General features: G+C 42.6%; 2 protein-coding genes and 1 pseudogene across 2 annotated transcripts; all 3 read right to left on the reverse strand.

Moving 5' to 3' along the window:
• Window positions 1–1,460: 1,460 nt before the first annotated feature.
• On the reverse strand, window positions 1,461–5,135 carry LOC117776236 (protein DEK-like). Its single transcript, XM_034609948.1, has 11 exons — window positions 4,983–5,135; window positions 4,410–4,558; window positions 3,982–4,080; window positions 3,748–3,857; window positions 3,557–3,651; window positions 3,155–3,284; window positions 2,624–2,980; window positions 2,288–2,378; window positions 1,996–2,138; window positions 1,812–1,880; window positions 1,461–1,635 (listed from the first exon to the last, which is right to left on the reverse strand). The coding sequence occupies exons 2-11, from the start codon at window positions 4,531–4,533 to the stop codon at window positions 1,624–1,626; spliced, it is 1,230 nt and encodes a 409-aa protein (XP_034465839.1). The 5' UTR covers window positions 4,534–4,558; window positions 4,983–5,135; the 3' UTR covers window positions 1,461–1,623.
• A 3,147-nt stretch (window positions 5,136–8,282) lies between these two features.
• LOC117776237 lies at window positions 8,283–11,957 on the reverse strand (annotated as a pseudogene).
• A 3,684-nt stretch (window positions 11,958–15,641) lies between these two features.
• On the reverse strand, window positions 15,642–19,115 carry LOC117776238 (protein DEK-like). Its single transcript, XM_034609949.1, is given in 17 exon segments — window positions 15,642–15,858; window positions 16,035–16,103; window positions 16,219–16,361; window positions 16,511–16,565; window positions 16,567–16,627; window positions 16,979–17,094; window positions 17,269–17,354; window positions 17,357–17,397; window positions 17,670–17,731; window positions 17,733–17,765; window positions 17,862–17,882; window positions 17,884–17,942; window positions 17,945–17,971; window positions 18,097–18,165; window positions 18,168–18,194; window positions 18,526–18,674; window positions 19,098–19,115. Coding segments are annotated over 16 exon segments (1,005 nt in total). The 5' UTR covers window positions 18,650–18,674; window positions 19,098–19,115; the 3' UTR covers window positions 15,642–15,846.
• Between the last annotated feature and the right edge of the window lie 2,430 nt (window positions 19,116–21,545).

Genomic DNA, 21,545 nt, shown 5'->3' on the forward strand with positions numbered 1-21,545 from the left:
AGCAGCCGACGGAGGAGCCTCCAGTTCCGGGGACAGTCAGCAAAGAGCAGCCGACGGAGGAGCCTCCACTTCCAGGGACAGTCAGCAAAGAGCAGCCGGCGGAGGAGCCTCCAGTTCCGGGGACAGTCAACAGAGAGCAGCCGACGGAGGAGCCTCCAGTTCCGGGGACAGTCAGCAGAGAGCAGCCGGCGGAGGAGTCTCCAGTTCCGGGGACAGTCAGCAGAGAGCAGCCGGCGGAGGAGCCTCCTGTTCCGGGGACAGTCAGCAGAGAGCAGCCGACGGAGGAGCCTCCAGTTCCGGGGACAGTCAGCAGAGAGCAGCCGACGGAGGAGCGTCCTGTTCCGGGTCGAGTCTCAACAACGTCACGGTTCGTTTCTCCGGGTCTTCTCCGCCAGAGCTGCGAGAAGACCCGCCCCCTACTCTATCTCTGATTGGTTACAGTTAGGTAAGCAGGGCAGTGATTGGATAGTCAGAGTCAAAACACGAGGGTAAACCAATCAGAGACAGGCAGGGATTCACCTTCTTCTTCTTCTTCTACGCTACACCTGAGTAATTCTCAGTGATGCTGCCCCCTACCGTCTGTCAATGTTGCTTGTCTAACCCTAAACTGAACTTAAACCTAGAACACAAGTAGATTTAATGATTGACATGAAGACTGGATTTCGGTCCCATAATGTCAGTGTAAATAGATTTAGTTCCCACAACACAAAACCACTGCTGGGAAATCGGCCTCATAGCGTTTCCTCACTGATGTTCACTGATGTTCAGGTTCACAACAAAACCTTGATGAATTCTTTTTGAGAAGTGAAACGTGTCAAAGTTAAAGTTCAACAACCAAGAAGTGACTCAAACCACATCAAGACAGTTTTGTTAAAAAAGGTAGAATTTTAATCAGGAAGTAAACGACTGTTAATCTATGAATGTGAAAAGTGTAAATGATGTTTGACAGAGAAAATCACCAAAGGGAACGAACAAATCCAAAATCCACAATAAAAAAGGTTTGACTGTTTTCAGCTTCAAGACAATTAATTACAAATGTTTAAATCAAAAATAACTTAATCTAATAAGAAACACACAATTTTTATCCAAAAATAAAAATGAGTCAAAAGCAAAGATCAGGTTTGTAGAAATGTGTTTTAAATAAAAACAAACACAAAAACACATGAATTCTTACAATGTCCAATATTGTAACCTGCAAAACTGCTTGTATTTGAAGCCAAATGCATCAAGTCAAATTATAGAATTAATGAATCAAACATTTTCTAACAGAGCAGTTGTTTAATTCAGATTTTCTGATACAAACTCTTGTATGAAGTCGACTTCACTGAAGAAAACTACACAACAGTTTGTAAAGTTGAAGAAATGTTGGTTTTTCCACTTGTTTTGAAAAATTGTCCTTTTTTTATTGATTAAAATGTTTTTTTCCTACTTTGCTTTGGACTCGAGCAGAGAAGCATTAAAAAAGATGAACGATGTGGAGGTAACGTGAAACATTCATAATAATAAAAAACAATCATGTATAAAACAGTTTTTTATGAAAACAAACAGAACTAATGAAACAAACTTTTCAGTCCTTTGTGCTGAACTCTTCTTCTCTTGTGAAGTTTCACGACTTCCTGATCTTCATGTGATGAGCTGTGAGAGAACGGTCACAACACCAACATCAAACCAACTTCTATACACTTCACTGGGGCTTTTTTACGACTGCCTTAAAATTCTTGAACATAAAAAAGATATGTTATAAATAAGTTTAAGTTGAGAAGAGTGGATTAATTAATTATATATATATGCGTGTGTGTTCAGATACTCACAGATTTGACTGTCTGTTTGATGTAGTCCTTTTTGCTGCTCAGGTCGTGGTCTGGGAAGCTGTCAAACACCTGAAAGTGTTGTAATTATTTGATGACTTATTCATTTAAAATGAATTTGAAATGTGCAGGATGTAAAGATAGCTCTGCTCCTTTCTCAGGCCTGTGAGCGGAGGCGGCCTCTCACCCTCTGACAGATCTGTTTCATGGTCATCTCCTCCAGATTCGCCTCCTTCAGCAAACTCTGGACCGTGTCCTTCAGCTGTCCGTCGGTCGGGGCTTTCTTGATCATCTTGATGAGCGGCTCGTCGTCGTCTGAACTGTCGTCTGCTGCACGTGAAAACACAAAGCTGTGATGAGGCCGACTGTGGAAATGGTCTGTTACTTACACTGACAGGTGATTCACACTCATCTTTTTCTATCACCAGGTAGATGATCAGCTTTAAAGAACCAACACGTTTAGATCAGATCCCTCTCACCTGTGTTCGTGTTGTTTTTGCGGTTGCTGCTGCTGTCGGCGTTCTTTGTCTTGGCCGCAGGTTTGACCACAGCAGGCTTCTTCTTTTTGGGCTGTAAAACAAAATTATTTATTAAACTGTCAGGGCGTAGCAGAGAAAATTACTTATACATGAACATTTAAAGCAATTTTATTAAAATACTGCTGGTATTAATTAACAGTTTCTACTAAAAGAAATATGTAAAGTAAAAATGTCATCAAATAGTGGTACTTATCAGCTTGAACAATGTGGAGTTTGGGCCTAAAAAAAATTCCATTAACCAAAAATTTTAAACAATTGTTGGAAAGTGAATGAAACATTTCCCAGAGGATCAGAACACAAACATTCCAGTTCTGTGCTTGGGTCAGAAAATCTCACATCATAATCCTCCTCCTCCTCTTCGTCAGCAGAATGCTCCGACTTGTCGGACTGGTCTTCCTCTTTCTCTGACAGTTTCTCCTCCATGTCTGATCCCTCAGCCTCAGCCGACGCCCCCACCTTCTCATCCTCCTCCTCATCATCCTCGTCACTGCTAGAGTAAATGAGCATGGCTTTGAACTTTTTGGGACTGGACGAGCTCATGGGTTTGGATTTGCTCTTTTTCTTGGTCGGTGTCTTCGAGTTGTCGCCCGACAGTTTCCTCTCTGACGTCCTCTTCTTCTTCGCAGGGCGACGCTGCAGAGACACAAACAGAAGCTTCAGAATCTAAACTTTAAGGTTTGAAACTACAAGATAAACTTTACTTAAAACTTCAACATTGAAATTAAATGTATTTCATCATAAGAAAATAAAAACACTATTTATTGTCACTGTATCATGTTTTAACAAGCAATGATTCCTTTAGTTCACCTTCCCACTGTTTTTAGGTGCAATGAGGAAAGTCATGATCCTGTCGACCAGATCCATGTAAGCTCCGTTCTTCTTCAGATCCAAAACACCACAGACAACTTTCAGCTTTTTGTTGTTGAAATTTGAATTTCTGCATCAAAAGAACAGAAGAAAACATGAAGCTCATTGTTCACCTTCAGCAATTAAAACAAATCTTTAAATAGATGTAGTTATTCATTTCCATAGAAAGTAATTTGTCATTGTAAAGACAGTCTATTGTCGGTTTATATCAACACAGTTTGAAGGATGGAGAATGTTTCCGCTTTCATTCCCAGAGTTGAAAAGTAATGCTGAGTTGTAGATCAGGTAAAGCTCACTGAGCCTCGGATTCAACCAGATGAAAGTTTCTACACAGAAACTTACGTGCGGAGCTTGTCTCGTTTTTTGATGTACTGTTCACTGTCGCCATCGAAACCAAATCCGTTAAACAGACGCAAGTTCTTCTTTATTGTGGCTATCTGTTGAAAGAGCAAAGAGATCATCCTTAAATAAACTGGGACTGAAAGTGACCGAAGGTGAAAAGGTTTCATCTCGACGGCTGCGGATGTTCGTACCTTTCCCAGTCTGTCGAACAGGATGGCGTGAAGAGGTTTCAGATCAGCTGGCTTCATCTTGGTGAGCTGGAAGCTGGTGCGTGGAATGTCTCCTAATTTATCTCCACTACCTGAAAAGATGTGAAGTCAAAAGAACGTCAGTATTATATCTGTAAATATCCAGATAGCTCCTTTTTAAATAACAAATATTCATCTCCAGGAATGAAGCCATGTCTCTCATAGTTGAATATTCACCATCTTCAATCTTGAGCTTCTCCATTTCCTTGGGTGCCTGGAAATTGAACCTCTCGAAGGTTTTCTTTGGCCGCTTGCCCTCGATGATGTCACCAACAACTGTAACGAGGATGAAAAACAGAAAGTAAACAATAGAGATGTTCCACAACCAACACCAGCATCAAACATGCATCCGATGCTGCCGTAAATGGCGAGTCGCGCATTAGCGAGTATGTGAATCTATGTTTCACTGATGTGATACCACGTCTTTAATGCATTTTAGTACTTTCACCAACTACTGTTTTTAGAGCGGTGAAGAAGTTTAACATCTAAAGCAAACTGAGCCACAGACTAAACTATGACGACCAGTGACAGCTCCTGTATGAACTGATTCGTTTCAGGTTTCACCACCACAGAAGAATCAGCTGTTGTGTCAAACGTCTCTTTACCGGATGCTTTGACACGACTCATGTTCACACTGGAAAGCTCTTCCTGCGACGTCTCCTGCTGGTCCTCCACTTGCTCCTCGGACACTGCAGAGCTGTCCACGGCTTCCTCCACCACTTCACTCATGTCTGCCTCCGTCCGTCTGAGTGTCAACGTGTCCTGACGGGAGGAAGACAAACGGGTTGACAGAGACTTGTATCCAGATGTGTACCAACAAGCACACAGAGGATTTCATAGAGTTCAACTTCTCTGTAGACTGTAAATACAAGTTTATACCAACAATCTGGATTCATATGTGAAAACTGCAGGAAGTATCTGCCGCCGTTGTAAGTATTATCTATTACATATTGAAATACTTATTGGACAGCAGCAGCCAACTAAATGCTTGTAAATCAAAGATCCACCTTCTCTCTTCTTCTTCTTCACAATAAACGTCGGAGTTGATTCGCGCGCTCAAACTTGCCCCCGGTTCAAAGCGGTTAGCTCCTGTTAGCCCGCCATCCCACTGCGGAGAGAACTACAACTCCCACACTCCCCCCCGGGCCGCTGCGGCGTGTGTGTGTGCGCGCTCCTCACCCGGTGCTGACCGTTTCCCGGTGACTTTCAGAACCGAACCCGGTGTCGGTGTGTGTCTGCGCGGAGCTCCGTGTTGTTAGCTCCGTGTTGTTACCCGCCTCCTGCTAGCGCGGACTTCTTCTTCTTCTCCTGGGGATTAATGGCGGCTGGCGAACAACTCATCGGTGCATTACCGCCACCGTCTGGAGGAGGAGGAGAGTGCAGCGGTAGATTGGCACTAAAGTAAAGTTCAGATGAAACTTTATTGATCCACACTTGTTACAGCAGCAGCTCAGGATGAAGAGACAAGAGAATCAAATCATTCAATGTGACTATGTACAAAGTAAAACCTTTCACTGATGGTTTTTATAGAACTTTATAAGTAAAGTGCAGTGACACAGGATGATTGCACGAGCACCTACATGTTTTTGAATGCTGTACCAATGTGTTCCTGTGTAATTTAAATCTCTGTATTCTTGCCATGTTTTGTGACTGTATTCGTTAATGATAGTTTTGCTTAATGGTGCCTGTACGTCGTTGTTTTGCCAAAATATCTGCCTTCTCATTCCCTTCCACTCCCACGTGAGCAGGAACCCGTAGGAAGGAGATATTCAACCCTCTCTGATATAAATTTAATTATTGCATATATAATAATAAAACAACAATCACCCATTAAATATGTTTCTCTACTAATAATATTTCCATTCGTAGTGAAAGTTGTATTTTATAGCCTATTTTATTGTTTTCATTTTCATGTTCTCTTGTTGACGTCATTCTGAGTCTCTGCTGCTGTAACAACTGTAACGGACCAATGACGATTATCTTATCTTATTATAGATGTGGAGTTAGTTACTGTTGTCTAACTGTGACAGAGTCTTTGAAACATTCCGCTCGTTAGTGTTCATATTTCAAAACTGGAAAAGTGATTCCAGAAGTTTTCAGTTATTTTATCTGCAGCATCTATTCATTCATTGTTTGTGGAGTTCATGTGGACATTTCATTCTGTAAAACGTGAGGAAGACATGAAGCTTTCAGATTTTAAATATCCACCTGGACGTCGTCCTGTCTGTATTGCCCCCTGGTGGCTGGCTGCAATATCCGTCATAAACCCTGCCACCTCCATGTTAGCAGATGGGACATGGACCAAACTAAAACATCTAAGTAGACGTTAAATAAATGTTTGTAAAGATGTTTCTGTCATTTCAGGTCGTTCTTATCTCTCTGATGTTTGTTCAGTTGATCAGTTTGGTTTGAATTTGTTATTTGATGATATAAAAACAGTCTCATCTGTCAATCATGACGTATGACATGATTGGTCAGGTTTGGGACCTCGACCCACGGCTCCACAATCAGAGATATTTTGGCTTCCTTCATGTACATGGGACGAGTGTCGTCCATCTTTATACGGTCTGCAACAACAACCCTCAAACAGTGTGACGGTCTTCGTGACATTAATCTCCCTCCATATTTTCCTCCACAACATTTTAAACCGGCACAGCGAATCACAGAGCAGAGAAGTGATGCTCCAGGAGCTGCTGCCTCCTCCAGACCCGACTGATGACACGAGTTTTATCTCCTGTTGACAAAGACTGATCAAACTTTATTCAAACCATCTCCGTCAGCAATGAATAAAAACACAGGGACATGTTTGGATTTTAATCAAGAAAATGTGGAGCCGGCGGTGGAGCCTCCAGTTCCGGGGACAGTCAGCAGAGAACACCCGGCGGAGGAGCCTCCAGTTCCGGGGACAGTCAACAGAGAGCAGCCGACGGAGGAGCCTCCAGTTCCGGGGACAGTCAGCAGAGAGCAGCCGGCGGAGGAGCCTCCAGTTCCGGGGACAGTCAGCAAAGAGCAGCCGACGGAGGAGCCTCCACTTCCAGGGACAGTCAGCAGAGAGCAGCCGGCGGAGGAGCCTCCAGTTCCGGGGACAGTCAGCAAAGAGCAGCCGACGGAGGAGCCTCCACTTCCAGGGACAGTCAGCAAAGAGCAGCCGGCGGAGGAGCCTCCAGTTCCGGGGACAGTCAACAGAGAGCAGCCGACGGAGGAGCCTCCAGTTCCGGGGACAGTCAGCAGAGAGCAGCCGGCGGAGGAGTCTCCAGTTCCGGGGACAGTCAGCAGAGAGCAGCCGGCGGAGGAGCCTCCTGTTCCGGGGACAGTCAGCAGAGAGCAGCCGACGGAGGAGCCTCCAGTTCCGGGGACAGTCAGCAGAGAGCAGCCGACGGAGGAGCGTCCTGTTCCGGGTCGAGTCTCAACAACGTCACGGTTCGTTTCTCCGGGTCTTCTCCGCCAGAGCTGCGAGAAGACCCGCCCCCTACTCTATCTCTGATTGGTTACAGTTAGGTAAGCAGGGCAGTGATTGGATAGTCAGAGTCAAAACACGAGGGTAAACCAATCAGAGACAGGCAGGGATTCACCTTCTTCTTCTTCTTCTACGCTACACCTGAGTAATTCTCAGTGATGCTGCCCCCTACCGTCTGTCAATGTTGCTTGTCTAACCCTAAACTGAACTTAAACCTAGAACACAAGTAGATTTAATGATTGACATGAAGACTGGATTTCGGTCCCATAATGTCAGTGTAAATAGATTTAGTTCCCACAACACAAAACCACTGCTGGGAAATCGGCCTCATAGCGTTTCCTCACTGATGTTCACTGATGTTCAGGTTCACAACAAAACCTTGATGAATTCTTTTTGAGAAGTGAAACGTGTCAAAGTTAAAGTTCAACAACCAAGAAGTGACTCAAACCACATCAAGACAGTTTTGTTAAAAAAGGTAGAATTTTATTCAGGAAGTAAACGACTGTTAATCTATGAATGTGAAAAGTGTAAATGATGTTTGACAGAGAAAATCACCAAAGGGAACGAACAAATCCAAAATCCACAATAAAAAAGGTTTGACTGTTTTCAGCTTCAAGACAATTAATTACAAATGTTTAAATCAAAAATAACTTAATCTAATAAGAAACACACATTTTTATCCAAAAATAAAAATGAGTCAAAAGCAAAGATCAGGTTTGTAGAAATGTGTTTTAAATAAAAACAAACACAAAAACACATGAATTCTTACAATGTCCAATATTGTAACCTGCAAAACTGCTTGTATTTGAAGCCAAATGCATCAAGTCAAATTATAGAATTAATGAATCAAACATTTTCTAACAGAGCAGTTGTTTAATTCAGATTTTCTGATACAAACTCTTGTATGAAGTCGACTTCACTGAAGAAAACTACACAACAGTTTGTAAAGTTGAAGAAATGTTGGTTTTTTCCACTTGTTTTGAAAAATTGTCCTTTTTTTATTGGTAAAAATGTTTTTTCCTACTTTGCTTTGGACTCGAGCAGAGAGCATTAAAAAAGATGAACGATGTGGAGGTAACGTGAAACATTCATAATAATAAAAAACAATCATGTATAAAACAGTTTTTTATGAAAACAAACAGAACTAATGAAACAAACTTTTCAGTCCTTTGTGCTGAACTCTTCTTCTCTTGTGAAGTTTCACGACTTCCTGATCTTCATGTGATGAGCTGTGAGAGAACGGTCACAACACCAACATCAAACCAACTTCTATACACTTCACTGGGGCTTTTTTACGACTGCCTTAAAATTCTTGAACATAAAAAACATATGTTATAAATAAGTTTAAGTTGAGAAGAGTGGATTAATTAATTATATATATATGCGTGTGTGTTCAGATACTCACAGATTTGACTGTCTGTTTGATGTAGTCCTTTTTGCTGCTCAGGTCGTGGTCTGGGAAGCTGTCAAACACCTGAAAGTGTTGTAATTATTTGATGACTTATTCATTTAAAATGAATTTGAAATGTGCAGGATGTAAAGATAGCTCTGCTCCTTTCTCAGGCCTGTGAGCGGAGGCGGCCTCTCACCCTCTGACAGATCTGTTTCATGGTCATCTCCTCCAGATTCGCCTCCTTCAGCAAAACTCTGGACCGTGTCCTTCAGCTGTCCGTCGGTCGGGGCTTTCTTGATCATCTTGATGAGCGGCTCGTCGTCGTCTGAACTGTCGTCTGCTGCACGTGAAAACACAAAGCTGTGATGAGGCCGACTGTGGAAATGGTCTGTTACTTACACTGACAGGTGATTCACACTCATCTTTTTCTATCACCAGGTAGATGATCAGCTTTAAAGAACCAACACGTTTAGATCAGATCCCTCTCACCTGTGTTCGTGTTGTTTTTGCGGTTGCTGCTGCTGTCGGCCTTCTTTGTCTTGGCCGCAGGTTTGACCACAGCAGGCTTCTTCTTTTTGGGCTGTAAAACAAAATTATTTATTAAACTGTCAGGGCGTAGCAGAGAAAATTACTTATACATGAACATTTAAAGCAATTTTATTAAAATACTGCTGGTATTAATTAACAGTTTCTACTAAAAGAAATATGTAAAGTAAAAATGTCATCAAATAGTGGTACTTATCAGCTTGAACAATGTGGAGTTTGGGCCTAAAAAAAATTCCATTAACCAAAAATTTTACACAATTGTTGGAAAGTGAATGAAACATTTCCCAGAGGATCAGAACACAAACATTCCAGTTCTGTGCTTGGGTCGGAAAATCTCACATCATAATCCTCATCATCCTCCTCGTCATCATCCTCGTCACTGCTAGAGTAAATGCCGCTGGCTTTGGACTTGCGTCCTGCTTTGGACTTTTTGGGACTGGACGAGCTCATGGGTTTGGATTTGCTCTTTTTCTTGGTCGGTGTCTTCGAGTTGTCGCCCGACAGTTTCCTCTTTGACGTCCTCTTCTTCTTCGCAGGGCGACGCTGCAGAGACACAAACAGAAGCTTCAGAATCTAAACTTTAAGGTTTGAAACTACAAGATAAACTTTACTTAAAACTTCAACATTGAAATTAAATGTATTTCATCATAAGAAAATAAAAACACTATTTATTGTCACTGTATCATGTTTTAACAAGCAATGATTCCTTTAGTTCACCTTCCCACTGTTTTTAGGTGCAATGAGGAAAGTCATGATCCTGTCGACCAGATCCATGTAAGCTCCGTTCTTCTTCAGATCCAAAACACCACAGACAACTTTCAGCTTTTTGTTGTTGAAATTTGAATTTCTGCATCAAAAGAACAGAAGAAAACATGAAGCTCATTGTTCACCTTCAGCAATTAAAACAAATCTTTAAATAGATGTAGTTATTCATTTCCATAGAAAGTCATTTGTCATTGTAAAGACAGTCTATTGTCGGTTTATATCAACACAGTTTGAAGGATGGAGAATGTTTCCGCTTTCATTCCCAGAGTTGAAAAGTAATGCTGAGTTGTAGATCAGGTAAAGCTCACTGAGCCTCGGATTCAACCAGATGAAAGTTTCTACACAGAAACTTACGTGCGGAGCTTGTCTCGTTTTTTGATGTACTGTTCACTGTCGCCATCGAAACCAAATCCGTTAAACAGACGCAAGTTCTTCTTTATTGTGGCTATCTGTTGAAAGAGCAAAGAGATCATCCTTAAATAAACTGGGACTGAAAGTGACCGAAGGTGAAAAGGTTTCATCTCGACGGCTGCGGATGTTCGTACCTTTCCCAGTCTGTCGAACAGGATGGCGTGAAGAGGTTTCAGATCAGCTGGCTTCATCTTGGTGAGCTGGAAGCTGGTGCGTGGAATGTCTCCTAATTTATCTCCACTACCTGAAAAGATGTGAAGTCAAAAGAACGTCAGTATTATATCTGTAAATATCCGGATAGCTCCTCTTTAAATAACAAATATTCATCTCCAGGAATGAAGCCATGTCTCTCATAGTTGAATATTCACCATCTTCAATCTTGAGCTTCTCCATTTGCTTGGGTGCCTGGAAATTGAACCTCTCGAAGGTTTTCTTTGGCCGCTTGCCGTCGATGATGTCACCAACAACTGTAACGAGGATGAAAAACAGAAAGTAAACAATAGAGATGTTCCACAACCAACACCAGCATCAAACATGCATCCGATGCTGCCGTAAATGGTGAGTCGCGCATTAGCGAGTATGTGAATCTATGTTTCACTGATGTGATACCACGTCTTTAATGCATTTTAGTACTTTCACCCTCAAAAACTGCCGCCCCCCCCCCCCAGAAATCCCTTCTTCTTCACTGCTCAAAAACAGCAGTTGCGGTGCACTGCCACTGCCAACTACTGTTTTTAGAGCGGTGAAGAAGTTTAACATCTAAAGCAAACTGAGCCACAGACTAAACTATGACGACCAGTGACAGCTCCTGTATGAACTGATTCGTTTCAGGTTTCACCACCACAGAAGAATCAGCTGTTGTGTCAAACGTCTCTTTACCGGATGCTTTGACACGACTCATGTTCACACTGGAAAGCTCTTCCTGCGACGTCTCCTGCTGGTCCTCCACTTGCTCCTCGGACACTGCAGAGCTGTCCACGGCTTCCTCCACCACTTCACTCATGTCTGCCTCCGTCCGTCTGAGTGTCAACGTGTCCTGACGGGAGGAAGACAAACGGGTTGACAGAGACTTGTATCCAGATGTGTACCAACAAGCACACAGAGGATTTCATAGAGTTCAACTTCTCTGTAGACTGTAAATACAAGTTTATACCAACAATCTGGATTAATATGTGAAAACTGCAGGAAGTATCTGCCGCCGTTGTAAGTATTATCTATTACATATTGAAATACTTATTGGACAGCAGCAGCCAACTAAATGCTTGTAAATCAAAGATCCACCTTCTCTCTCCTTCTTCTTCACAATAAACGTCGGAGTTGATTCGCGCGCTCAAACTTGCCCCCGGTTCAAAGCGGTTAGCTCCTGTTAGCCCGCCATCCCACTGCGGAGAGAACTACAACTCCCACACTCCCCCCCGGGCCGCTGCGGCGTGTGTGTGTGCGCGCTCCTCACCCGGTGCTGACCGTTTCCCGGTGGCTTTCAGAACCGAACCCGGTGTCGGTGTGTGTCTGCGCGGAGCTCCGTGTTGTTAGCTCCGTGTTGTTACCCGCCTCCTGCTAGCGCGGACTTCTTCTTCTTCTCCTGGGGATTAATGGCGGCTGGCGAACAACTCATCGGTGCATTACCGCCACCGTCTGGAGGAGGAGGAGAGTGCAGCGGTAGATTGGCACTAAAGTAAAGTTCAGATGAAACTTTATTGATCCACACTTGTTACAGCAGCAGCTCAGGATGAAGAGACAAGAGAATCAAATCATTCAATGTGACTATGTACAAAGTAAAACCTTTCACTGATGGTTTTTATAGAACTTTATAAGTAAAGTGCAGTGACACAGGATGATTGCACGAGCACCTACATGTTTTTGAATGCTGTACCAATGTGTTCCTGTGTAATTTAAATCTCTGTATTCTTGCCATGTTTTGTGACTGTATTCGTTAATGATAGTTTTGCTTAATGGTGCCTGTACGTCGTTGTTTTGCCAAAATATCTGCCTTCTCATTCCCTTCCACTCCCACGTGAGCAGGAACCCGTAGGAAGGAGATATTCAACCCTCTCTGATATAAATTTAATTATTGCATATATAATAATAAAACAACAACAATAATCACCCGTTAAATATGTTTCTCTACTAATAATATTTCCATGTGTGTATTATTGTTCTATTTTATTGTCTTTCTTATTCTGTTTTCATTTTCATGTTCTCTTGCTGACGTCATTCTGAGTCTCTGCTGCTGTAACAACTGTAACGGACCAATGACGATTATCTTATCTTATTATAGATGTGGAGTTAGTTACTGTTGTCTAACTGTGACAGAGTCTCTGAAACATTCCGCTCGTTAGTGTTCATATTTCAAAACTGGAAAAGTGATTCCAGAAGTTTCAGTTATTTTATCTGCAGCATCTATTCATTCATTGTTTGTGGAGTTCATGTGGACATTTCATTCTGTAAAACGTGAGGAAGACATGAAGCTTTCAGATTTTAAATATCCACCTGGACGTCGTCCTGTCTGCTCTTTCTGTGTCTCGTGTCTCAATCAGCCTGTTTGGTTCCAGCTCCACAGACAGAGCAGCCGCAGGCTCCTTACCCAGAGACACATGTCTGGGTAATGAGACGGGGGGGCAGCAGCAGGAGCGTCCACCTGACAGGATGGAGCAGCTGTAATTGTCCCCGGAGACGAGTATCGTGTGGTCAGCCGCCTGAAACAGATTCAAACTTCTCCACGTCTCAGACACAGCAGGAAAACAAACTATCATATCGTATCTAACATTATTTCGCATTGTACCAAATATTCAGATTTTGGTTGAAATATTAAATTTCCCTGGAAAGTTGGAATAAGATATTTATTTATATTTGTAAGTGTTAAAATAAAACGTCTTCTGGAATATGAACATTAATCAGAGCAGAAGTGTTGACATATATAAAGGTTTCATGATTCTGATGTGCCGCAGGACACATGGTGGCGCTGTGGCATCAGGGATATGCGCGATAGAAGTGGAGCATCTTTTTAATTCCAATAAAGTTTGATTCAGAAAACCATGTTGTTGCCTAGCAGCAGGCTTTCAAACGGGATGAAAGAGTATGGAGGGTTATTAATGCCACGAGAGCCGGAGGAAACCACAGTGAGCCGAGCTGCAGGCGACCGGAGCTGCGGTTCTGACTAAACTCTGTAATTCAGATTGTTTAATTTATTTAATGGAGTTTTTCAATTAAAACGTGAACAAGGTTGTTTTTAAATTTTTCTGATCGTTGATAAATCACGTGAAAAATCCAAAGACAGAAATGATCTTATCCCACTAACAGGTGTGTTATGTTGTAACATCTAATAACAGACTGTAAATAAAGATGGACGACATGACAGCTCCCTCAAAGTGAAGCCACAGTGTCTTCATCGCCCCCTGGTGGCTGGCTGCAATATCCGTCATAAACCCTGCCACCTCCATGTTAGTAGATGGGACATGGACCAAACTAAAACATCTAAGTAGACGTTAAATAAATGTTTGTAAAGATGTTTCTGTCATTTCAGGTCGTTCTTATCTCTCTGATGTTTGTTCAGTTGATCAGTTGGTTTGAATTAGTTATTTGATGATATAAAAACAGTCTCATCTGTCAATCATGACGTATGACATGATTGGTCAGGTTTGGGACCTCGACCCACGGCTCCACAATCAGAGATATTTTGGCTTCCTTCATGTACATGGGACGAGTGTCGTCCATCTTTATACGGTCTGCAACAACAACCCTCAAACAGTGTGACGGTCTTCGTGACATTAATCTCCCTCCATATTTTCCTCCACAACATTTTAAACCGGCACAGCGAATCACAGAGCAGAGAAGTGATGCTCCAGGAGCTGCTGCCTCCTCCAGACCCGACTGATGACACGAGTTTTATCTCCTGTTGACAAAGACTGATCAAACTTTATTCAAACCATCTCCGTCAGCAATGAATAAAAACACAGGGACATGTTTGGATTTTAATCAAGAAAATGTGGAGCCGGCGGAGGAGCCTCCAGTTCCGGGGACAGTCAGCAGAGAGCAGCCGGCGGAGGAGCCTCCAGTTCCGGGGACAGTCAGCAGAGAGCAGCCGACGGAGGAGCCTCCAGTTCCGGGGACAGTCAGCAGAGAGCAGCCGGCGGAGGAGCCTCCAGTTCCGGGGACAGTCAGCAGAGAGCAGCCGACGGAGGAGCGTCCTGTTCCGGGTCGAGTCTCAACAACGTCACGGTTCGTTTCTCCGGGTCTTCTCGGCCCGAGCTGCGAGAAGACCCGCCCCCTACTCTATCTCTGATTGGTTACAGTTAGGTAAGCAGGGCGGTGATTGGATAGTCAGAGTCAAAACACGAGGGTAAACCAATCAGAGACAGGCAGGGATTCACCTTCTTCTTCTTCTTCTACGCTACACCTGAGTAATTCTCAGTGATGCTGCCCCCTACCGTCTGTCAATGTTGCTTGTCTAACCCTAAACTGAACTTAAACCTAGAACACAAGTAGATTTAATGATTGACATGAAGACTGGATTTCGGTCCCATAATGTCAGTGTAAATAGATTTAGTTCCCACAACACAAAACCACTGCTGGGAAATCGGCCTCATAGCGTTTCCTCACTGATGTTCACTGATGTTCAGGTTCACAACAAAACCTTGATGAATTCTTTTTGAGAAGTGAAACGTGTCAAAGTTAAAGTTCAACAACCAAGAAGTGACTCAAACCACATCAAGACAGTTTTGTTAAAAAAGGTAGAATTTTAATCAGGAAGTAAACGACTGTTAATCTATGAATGTGAAAAGTGTAAATGATGTTTGACAGAGAAAATCACCAAAGGGAACGAACAAATCCAAAATCCACAATAAAAAAGGTTTGACTGTTTTCAGCTTCAAGACAATTAATTACAAATGTTTAAATCAAAAATAACTTAATCTAATAAGAAACACACAATTTTTATCCAAAATAAAAATGAGTCAAAAGCAAAGATCAGGTTTGTAAAAATGTGTTTTAAATAAAAACAAACACAAAAACACATGAATTCTTACAATGTCCAATATTGTAACCTGCAAAACTGCTTGTATTTGAAGCCAAATGCATCAAGTCAAATTATAGAATTAATGAATCAAACATTTTCTAACAGAGCAGTTGTTTAATTCAGATTTTCTGATACAAACTCTTGTATGAAGTCGACTTCACTGAAGAAAACTACACAACAGTTTGTAAAGTTGAAGAAATGTTGGTTTTTCCACTTGTTTTGAAAATTGTCCTTTTTTTATTGATAAAATGTTTTTTTCCTACTTTGCTTTGGACTCGAGCAGAGAACATTAAAAAAGATGAACGATGTGGAGTTAACGTGAAACATTCATAATAATAAAAAACAATCATGTATAAAACAGTTTTTTATGAAAACAAACAGAACTAATGAAACAAACTTTTCAGTCCTTTGTGCTGAACTCTTCTTCTCTTGTGAAGTTTCACGACTTCCTGATCTTCATGTGATGAGCTGTGAGAGAACGGTCACAACACCAACATCAAACCAACTTCTATACACTTCACTGGGGCTTTTTTACGACTGCCTTAAAATTCTTGAACATAAAAAAGATATGTTATAAATAAGTTTAAGTTGAGAAGAGTGGATTAATTAATTATATATATATGCGTGTGTGTTCAGATACTCACAGATTTGACTGTCTGTTTGATGTAGTCCTTTTTGCTGCTCAGGTCGTGGTCTGGGAAGCTGTCAAACACCTGAAAGTGTTGTAATTATTTGATGACTTATTCATTTAAAATGAATTTGAAATGTGCAGGATGTAAAGATAGCTCTGCTCCTTTCTCAGGCCTGTGAGCGGAGGCGGCCTCTCACCCTCTGACAGATCTGTTTCATGGTCATCTCCTCCAGATTCGCCTCCTTCAGCAAACTCTGGACCGTGTCCTTCAGCTGTCCGTCGGTCGGGGCTTTCTTGATCATCTTGATGAGCGGCTCGTCGTCGTCTGAACTGTCGTCTGCTGCACGTGAAAACACAAAGCTGTGATGAGGCCGACTGTGGAAATGGTCTGTTACTTACACTGACAGGTGATTCACACTCATCTTTTTCTATCACCAGGTAGATGATCAGCTTTAAAGAACCAACACGTTTAGATCAGATCCCTCTCACCTGTGTTCGTGTTGTTTTTGCGGTTGCTGCTGCTGTCGGCCTTCTTTGTCTTGGCACGCAGGTTTGACCACAGCAGGCTTCTTCTTTTTGGGCTGTAAAACAAAATTATTTATTAAACTGTCAGGGCGTAGCAGAGAAAATTACTTATACATGAACATTTAAGCAATTTTATTAAAATACTGCTGGTATTAATTAACAGTTCTACTAAAAGAAATATGTAAAAGTAAAAATGTCATCAAATAGTGGTACTTATCAGCTTCAACAATGTGGAGTTTTGGGCCTAAAAAAATTCCCTTAACCAAAAATTTTTACACAATTGTTGGAAAGTGAATGAAACATTCCCAGAGGATCAGAACACAAACATTCCAGTTCTGTGCTTGGGTCGGGAAAATCTCACATCATAATTCCTCATCATCCTCCTCGTCGTCATCCTCGTCACTGCTAGAGTAAATGAGCATGGCTTTGAACTTTTTGGGACTGGACGAGCTCATGGGTTTGGATTTGCTCTTTTTCTTGGTCGGTGTCTTCGAGTTGTCGCCCGACAGTTTCCTCTCTGACGTCCTCTTCTTCTTCGCAGGGCGACGCTGCAGAGACACAAACAGAAGCTTCAGAATCTAAACTTTAAGGTTTGAAACTACAAGATAAACTTTACTTAAAACTTCAACATTGAAATTAAATGTATTTCATCATAAGAAAATAAAAACACTATTTATTGTCACTGTATCATGTTTTAACAAGCAATGATTCCTTTAGTTCACCTTCCCACTGTTTTTAGGTGCAATGAGGAAAGTCATGATCCTGTCGACCAGATCCATGTAAGCTCCGTTCTTCTTCAGATCCAAACACCACAGACAACTTTCAGCTTTGTGTTGTTGAAATTTGAATTTCTGCATCAAAAGAACAGAAGAAAACATGAAGCTCATTGTTCACCTTCAGCAATTAAAACAAATCTTTAAATAGATGTAGTTATTCATTTCCATAGAAAGTAATTTGTCATTGTAAAGACAGTCTATTGTCGGTTTATATCAACACAGTTTGAAGGATGGAGAATGTTTCCGCTTTCATTCCCAGAGTTGAAAAGTAATGCTGAGTTGTAGATCAGGTAAAGCTCACTGAGCCTCGGATTCAACCAGATGAAAGTTTCTACACAGAAACTTACGTGCGGAGCTTGTCTCGTTTTTTGATGTACTGTTCACTGTCGCCATCGAAACCAAATCCGTTTAAACAGACGCAAGTTCTTCTTTATTGTGGCTATCTGTTGAAAGAGCAAAGAGATCATCCTTAAATAAACTGGGACTGAAAGTGACCGAAGGTGAAAAGGTTTCATCTCGACGGCTGCGGATGTTCGTACCTTTCCCAGTCTGTCGAACAGGGATGGCGTGAAGAGGTTTCAGATCAGCTGGCTTCATCTTGGTGAGCTGGAAGCTGGTGGTGGAATGTCTCCTAATTTATCTCCACTACCTGAAATGATGTGAAGTCAAAAGAACGTCAGTAGTATTATCTGTAAATATCCGGATAGCTCCTTTTTAAAAACAAATATTCATCTCCAGGGAATGAAGCCATGTCTCTCATAGTTGAATATTCACCATCTTCAATCTTGAGCTTCTCCATTTCCTTGGGTGCCTGGAAATTGAACCTCTCGAAGGTTTTCTTTGCCGCTTGCCCTCGATGATGTCACCAACAACTGTAACGAGGATGAAAAACAGAAAGTAAACAATAGAGATGTTCCACAACCAACACCCAGCATCAAACATGCATCCGATGCTGCCGTAAATGGCGAGTCGCGCATTAGCGAGTATGTGAATCTATGTTTCACTGATGTGATACCACGTCTTTAATGCATTTAGTACTTTCAACCAACTACTGTTTTTTAGAGCGGTGAAGAAGTTTAACATCTAAAGCAAACTGAGCCACAGACTAAACTATGACGACCAGTGACAGCTCCTGTATGAACTGATTCGTTTCAGGTTTCACCACCACAGAAGAATCAGCTGTTGTGTCAAACGTCTCTTTACCGGATGCTTTGACACGACTCATGTTCACACTGGAAAGCTCTTCCTGCGACGTCTCCTGCTGGTCCTCCACTTGCTCCTCGGACACTGCAGAGCTGTCCACGGCTTCCTCCACCACTTCACTCATGTCTGCCTCCGTCCGTCTGAGTGTCAACGTGTCCTGACGGGAGGAAGACAAACGGGTTGACAGAGACTTGTATCCAGATGTGTACCAACAAGCACACAGAGGATTTCATAGAGTTCAACTTCTCTGTAGACTGTAAATACAAGTTTATACCAACAATCTGGATTCATATGTGAAAACTGCAGGAAGTATCTGCCGCCGTTGTAAGTATTATCTATTACATATTGAAATACTTATTGGACAGCAGCAGCCAACTAAATGCTTGTAAATCAAAGATCCACCTTCTCTCTCCTTCTTCTTCACAATAAACGTCGGAGTTGATTCGCGCGCTCAAACTTGCCCCCGGTTCAAAGCGGTTAGCTCCTGTTAGCCCGCCATCCACTGCGGAGAGAACTACAACTCCCACACTCCCCCCCGGGCCGCTGCGGCGTGTGTGTGTGCGCGCTCCTCACCCGGTGCTGACCGTTTCCCGGTGGACTTTCAGAACCGAACCCGGTGTCGGTGTGTGTCTGCGCGGAGCTCCGTGTTGTTAGCTCCGTGTTGTTACCCGCCTCCTGCTAGCGCGGACTTCTTCTTCTTCTCCTGGGGATTAATGGCGGCTGGCGAACAACTCATCGGTGCATTACCGCCACCGTCTGGAGGAGGAGGAGAGTGCAGCGGTAGATTGGCACTAAAGTAAAGTTCAGATGAAACTTTATTGATCCACACTTGTTACAGCAGCAGCTCAGGATGAAGAGACAAGAGAATCAAATCATTCAATGTGACTATGTACAAAGTAAAACCTTTCACTGATGGTTTTTATAGAACTTTATAAGTAAAGTGCAGTGACACAGGATGATTGCACGAGCACCTACATGTTTTTGAATGCTGTACCAATGTGTTCCTGTGTAATTTAAATCTCTGTATTCTTGCCATGTTTTGTGACTGTATTCGTTAATGATAGTTTTGCTTAATGGTGCCTGTACGTCGTTGTTTTGCCAAAATATCTGCCTTCTCATTCCCTTCCACTCCCACGTGAGCAGGAACCCGTAGGAAGGAGAATTCAACCCTCTCTGATATAAATTTAATTATTGCATATATAATAATAAACACAACAATAATCACCCATTAAATATGTTTCTCTACTAATAATATTTTCCATGCTGTAGTATTATGTTGCTATTTTATTGTCTTTTCTATTCTGTTTTCATTTTCATGTTCTCTTGTTGACGTCATTCTGAGTCTCTGCTGCTGTAACAACTGTAACGACCAATGACGATTATCTTATCTTATTATAGATGTGGAGTTAGTACTGTTGTCTAACTGTGACAGAGTCTCTGAAACATTCCGCTCGTTAGTGTTCATATTTCAAAACTGGAAAAGTGATTCCAGAAGTTTCAGTTATTTTATCTGCAGCATCTATTCATTCATTGTTTGTGGAGTTCATGTGGACATTTCATTCTGTAAAACGTGAGGAAGACATGAAGCTTTCAGATTTTAAATATCCACCTGGACGTCGTCCTGTCTGTATTGCCCCCTGGTGGCTGGCTGCAATATCCGTCATAAACCCTGCCACCTCCATGTTAGCAGATGGGACATGGACCAAACTAAAACATCTAAGTAGACGTTAAATAAATGTTTGTAAAGATGTTTCTGTCATTTCAGGTCGTTCTTATCTCTCTGATGTTTGTTCAGTTGATCAGTTTGGTTTGAATTTGTTATTTGATGATATAAAAACAGTCTCATCTGTCAATCATGACGTATGACATGATTGGTCAGGTTTAGGACCTCGACCCACGGCTCCACAATCAGAGATATTTTGGCTTCCTTCATGTACATGGGACGAGTGTCGTCCATCTTTATACGGTCTGCAACAACAACCCTCAAACAGTGTGACGGTCTTCGTGACATTAATCTCCCTCCATATTTTCCTCCACAACATTTTAAACCGGCACAGCGAATCACAGAGCAGAGAAGTGATGCTCCAGGAGCTGCTGCCTCCTCCAGACCCGACTGATGACACGAGTTTTATCTCCTGTTGACAAAGACTGATCAAACTTTATTCAAACCATCTCCGTCAGCAATGAATAAAAACACAGGGACATGTTTGGATTTTAATCAAGAAAATGTGGAGCCGGCGGTGGAGCCTCCAGTTCCGGGGACAGTCAGCAGAGAACCCCGGCGGAGGAGCCTCCAGTTCCGGGGACAGTCACAGAGAGCAGCCGACGGAGGAGCCTCCAGTTCCGGGGACAGTCAGCAGAGAGCCGGCGGAGGAGCCTCCAGTTCCGGGACAGTCAGCAAAGAGCAGCCGACGGAGGAGCCTCCAGTTCCGGGGAAAGTCAGCAGAGAGCAGCCGGCGGAGGAGCCTCCAGTTCCGGGGACAGTCAGCAAAGAGCAGCCGACGGAGGAGCGTCCTGTTCCGGGTCGAGTCTCAACAACGTCACGGTTCGTTTCTCCGGGTCTTCTCCGCCAGAGCTGCGAGAAGACCCGCCCCCTACTCTATCTCTGATTGGTTACAGTTAGGTAAGCAGGGCAGTGATTGGATAGTCAGAGTCAAAACACGAGGGTAAACCAATCAGAGACAGGCAGGGATTCACCTTCTTCTTCTTCTTCTACGCTACACCTGAGTAATTCTCAGTGATGCTGCCCCCTACCGTCTGTCAATGTTGCTTGTCTAACCCTAAACTGAACTTAAACCTAGAACACAAGTAGATTTAATGATTGACATGAAGACTGGATTTCGGTCCCATAATGTGTCGTGTTCTTTTTTCCTTAGGTAGAGATGGTAGAGTCGGTCTGGTTCAAAAAGTATTTATTTAGAAGCAATGAACAGCTACTACATAGCTATGGGCACTCAACGTACAACCCGCAAGCCGCCTAATACCGCCAGGGAAGTCAAGAGTCGCCCCGAGCGGACGGT

The sequence above is a fragment of the Hippoglossus hippoglossus genome, chromosome 16, assembly GCF_009819705.1.
Source record: "Hippoglossus hippoglossus isolate fHipHip1 chromosome 16, fHipHip1.pri, whole genome shotgun sequence".
In the NCBI taxonomy this organism is placed as follows: domain Eukaryota; kingdom Metazoa; phylum Chordata; class Actinopteri; order Pleuronectiformes; family Pleuronectidae; genus Hippoglossus; species Hippoglossus hippoglossus.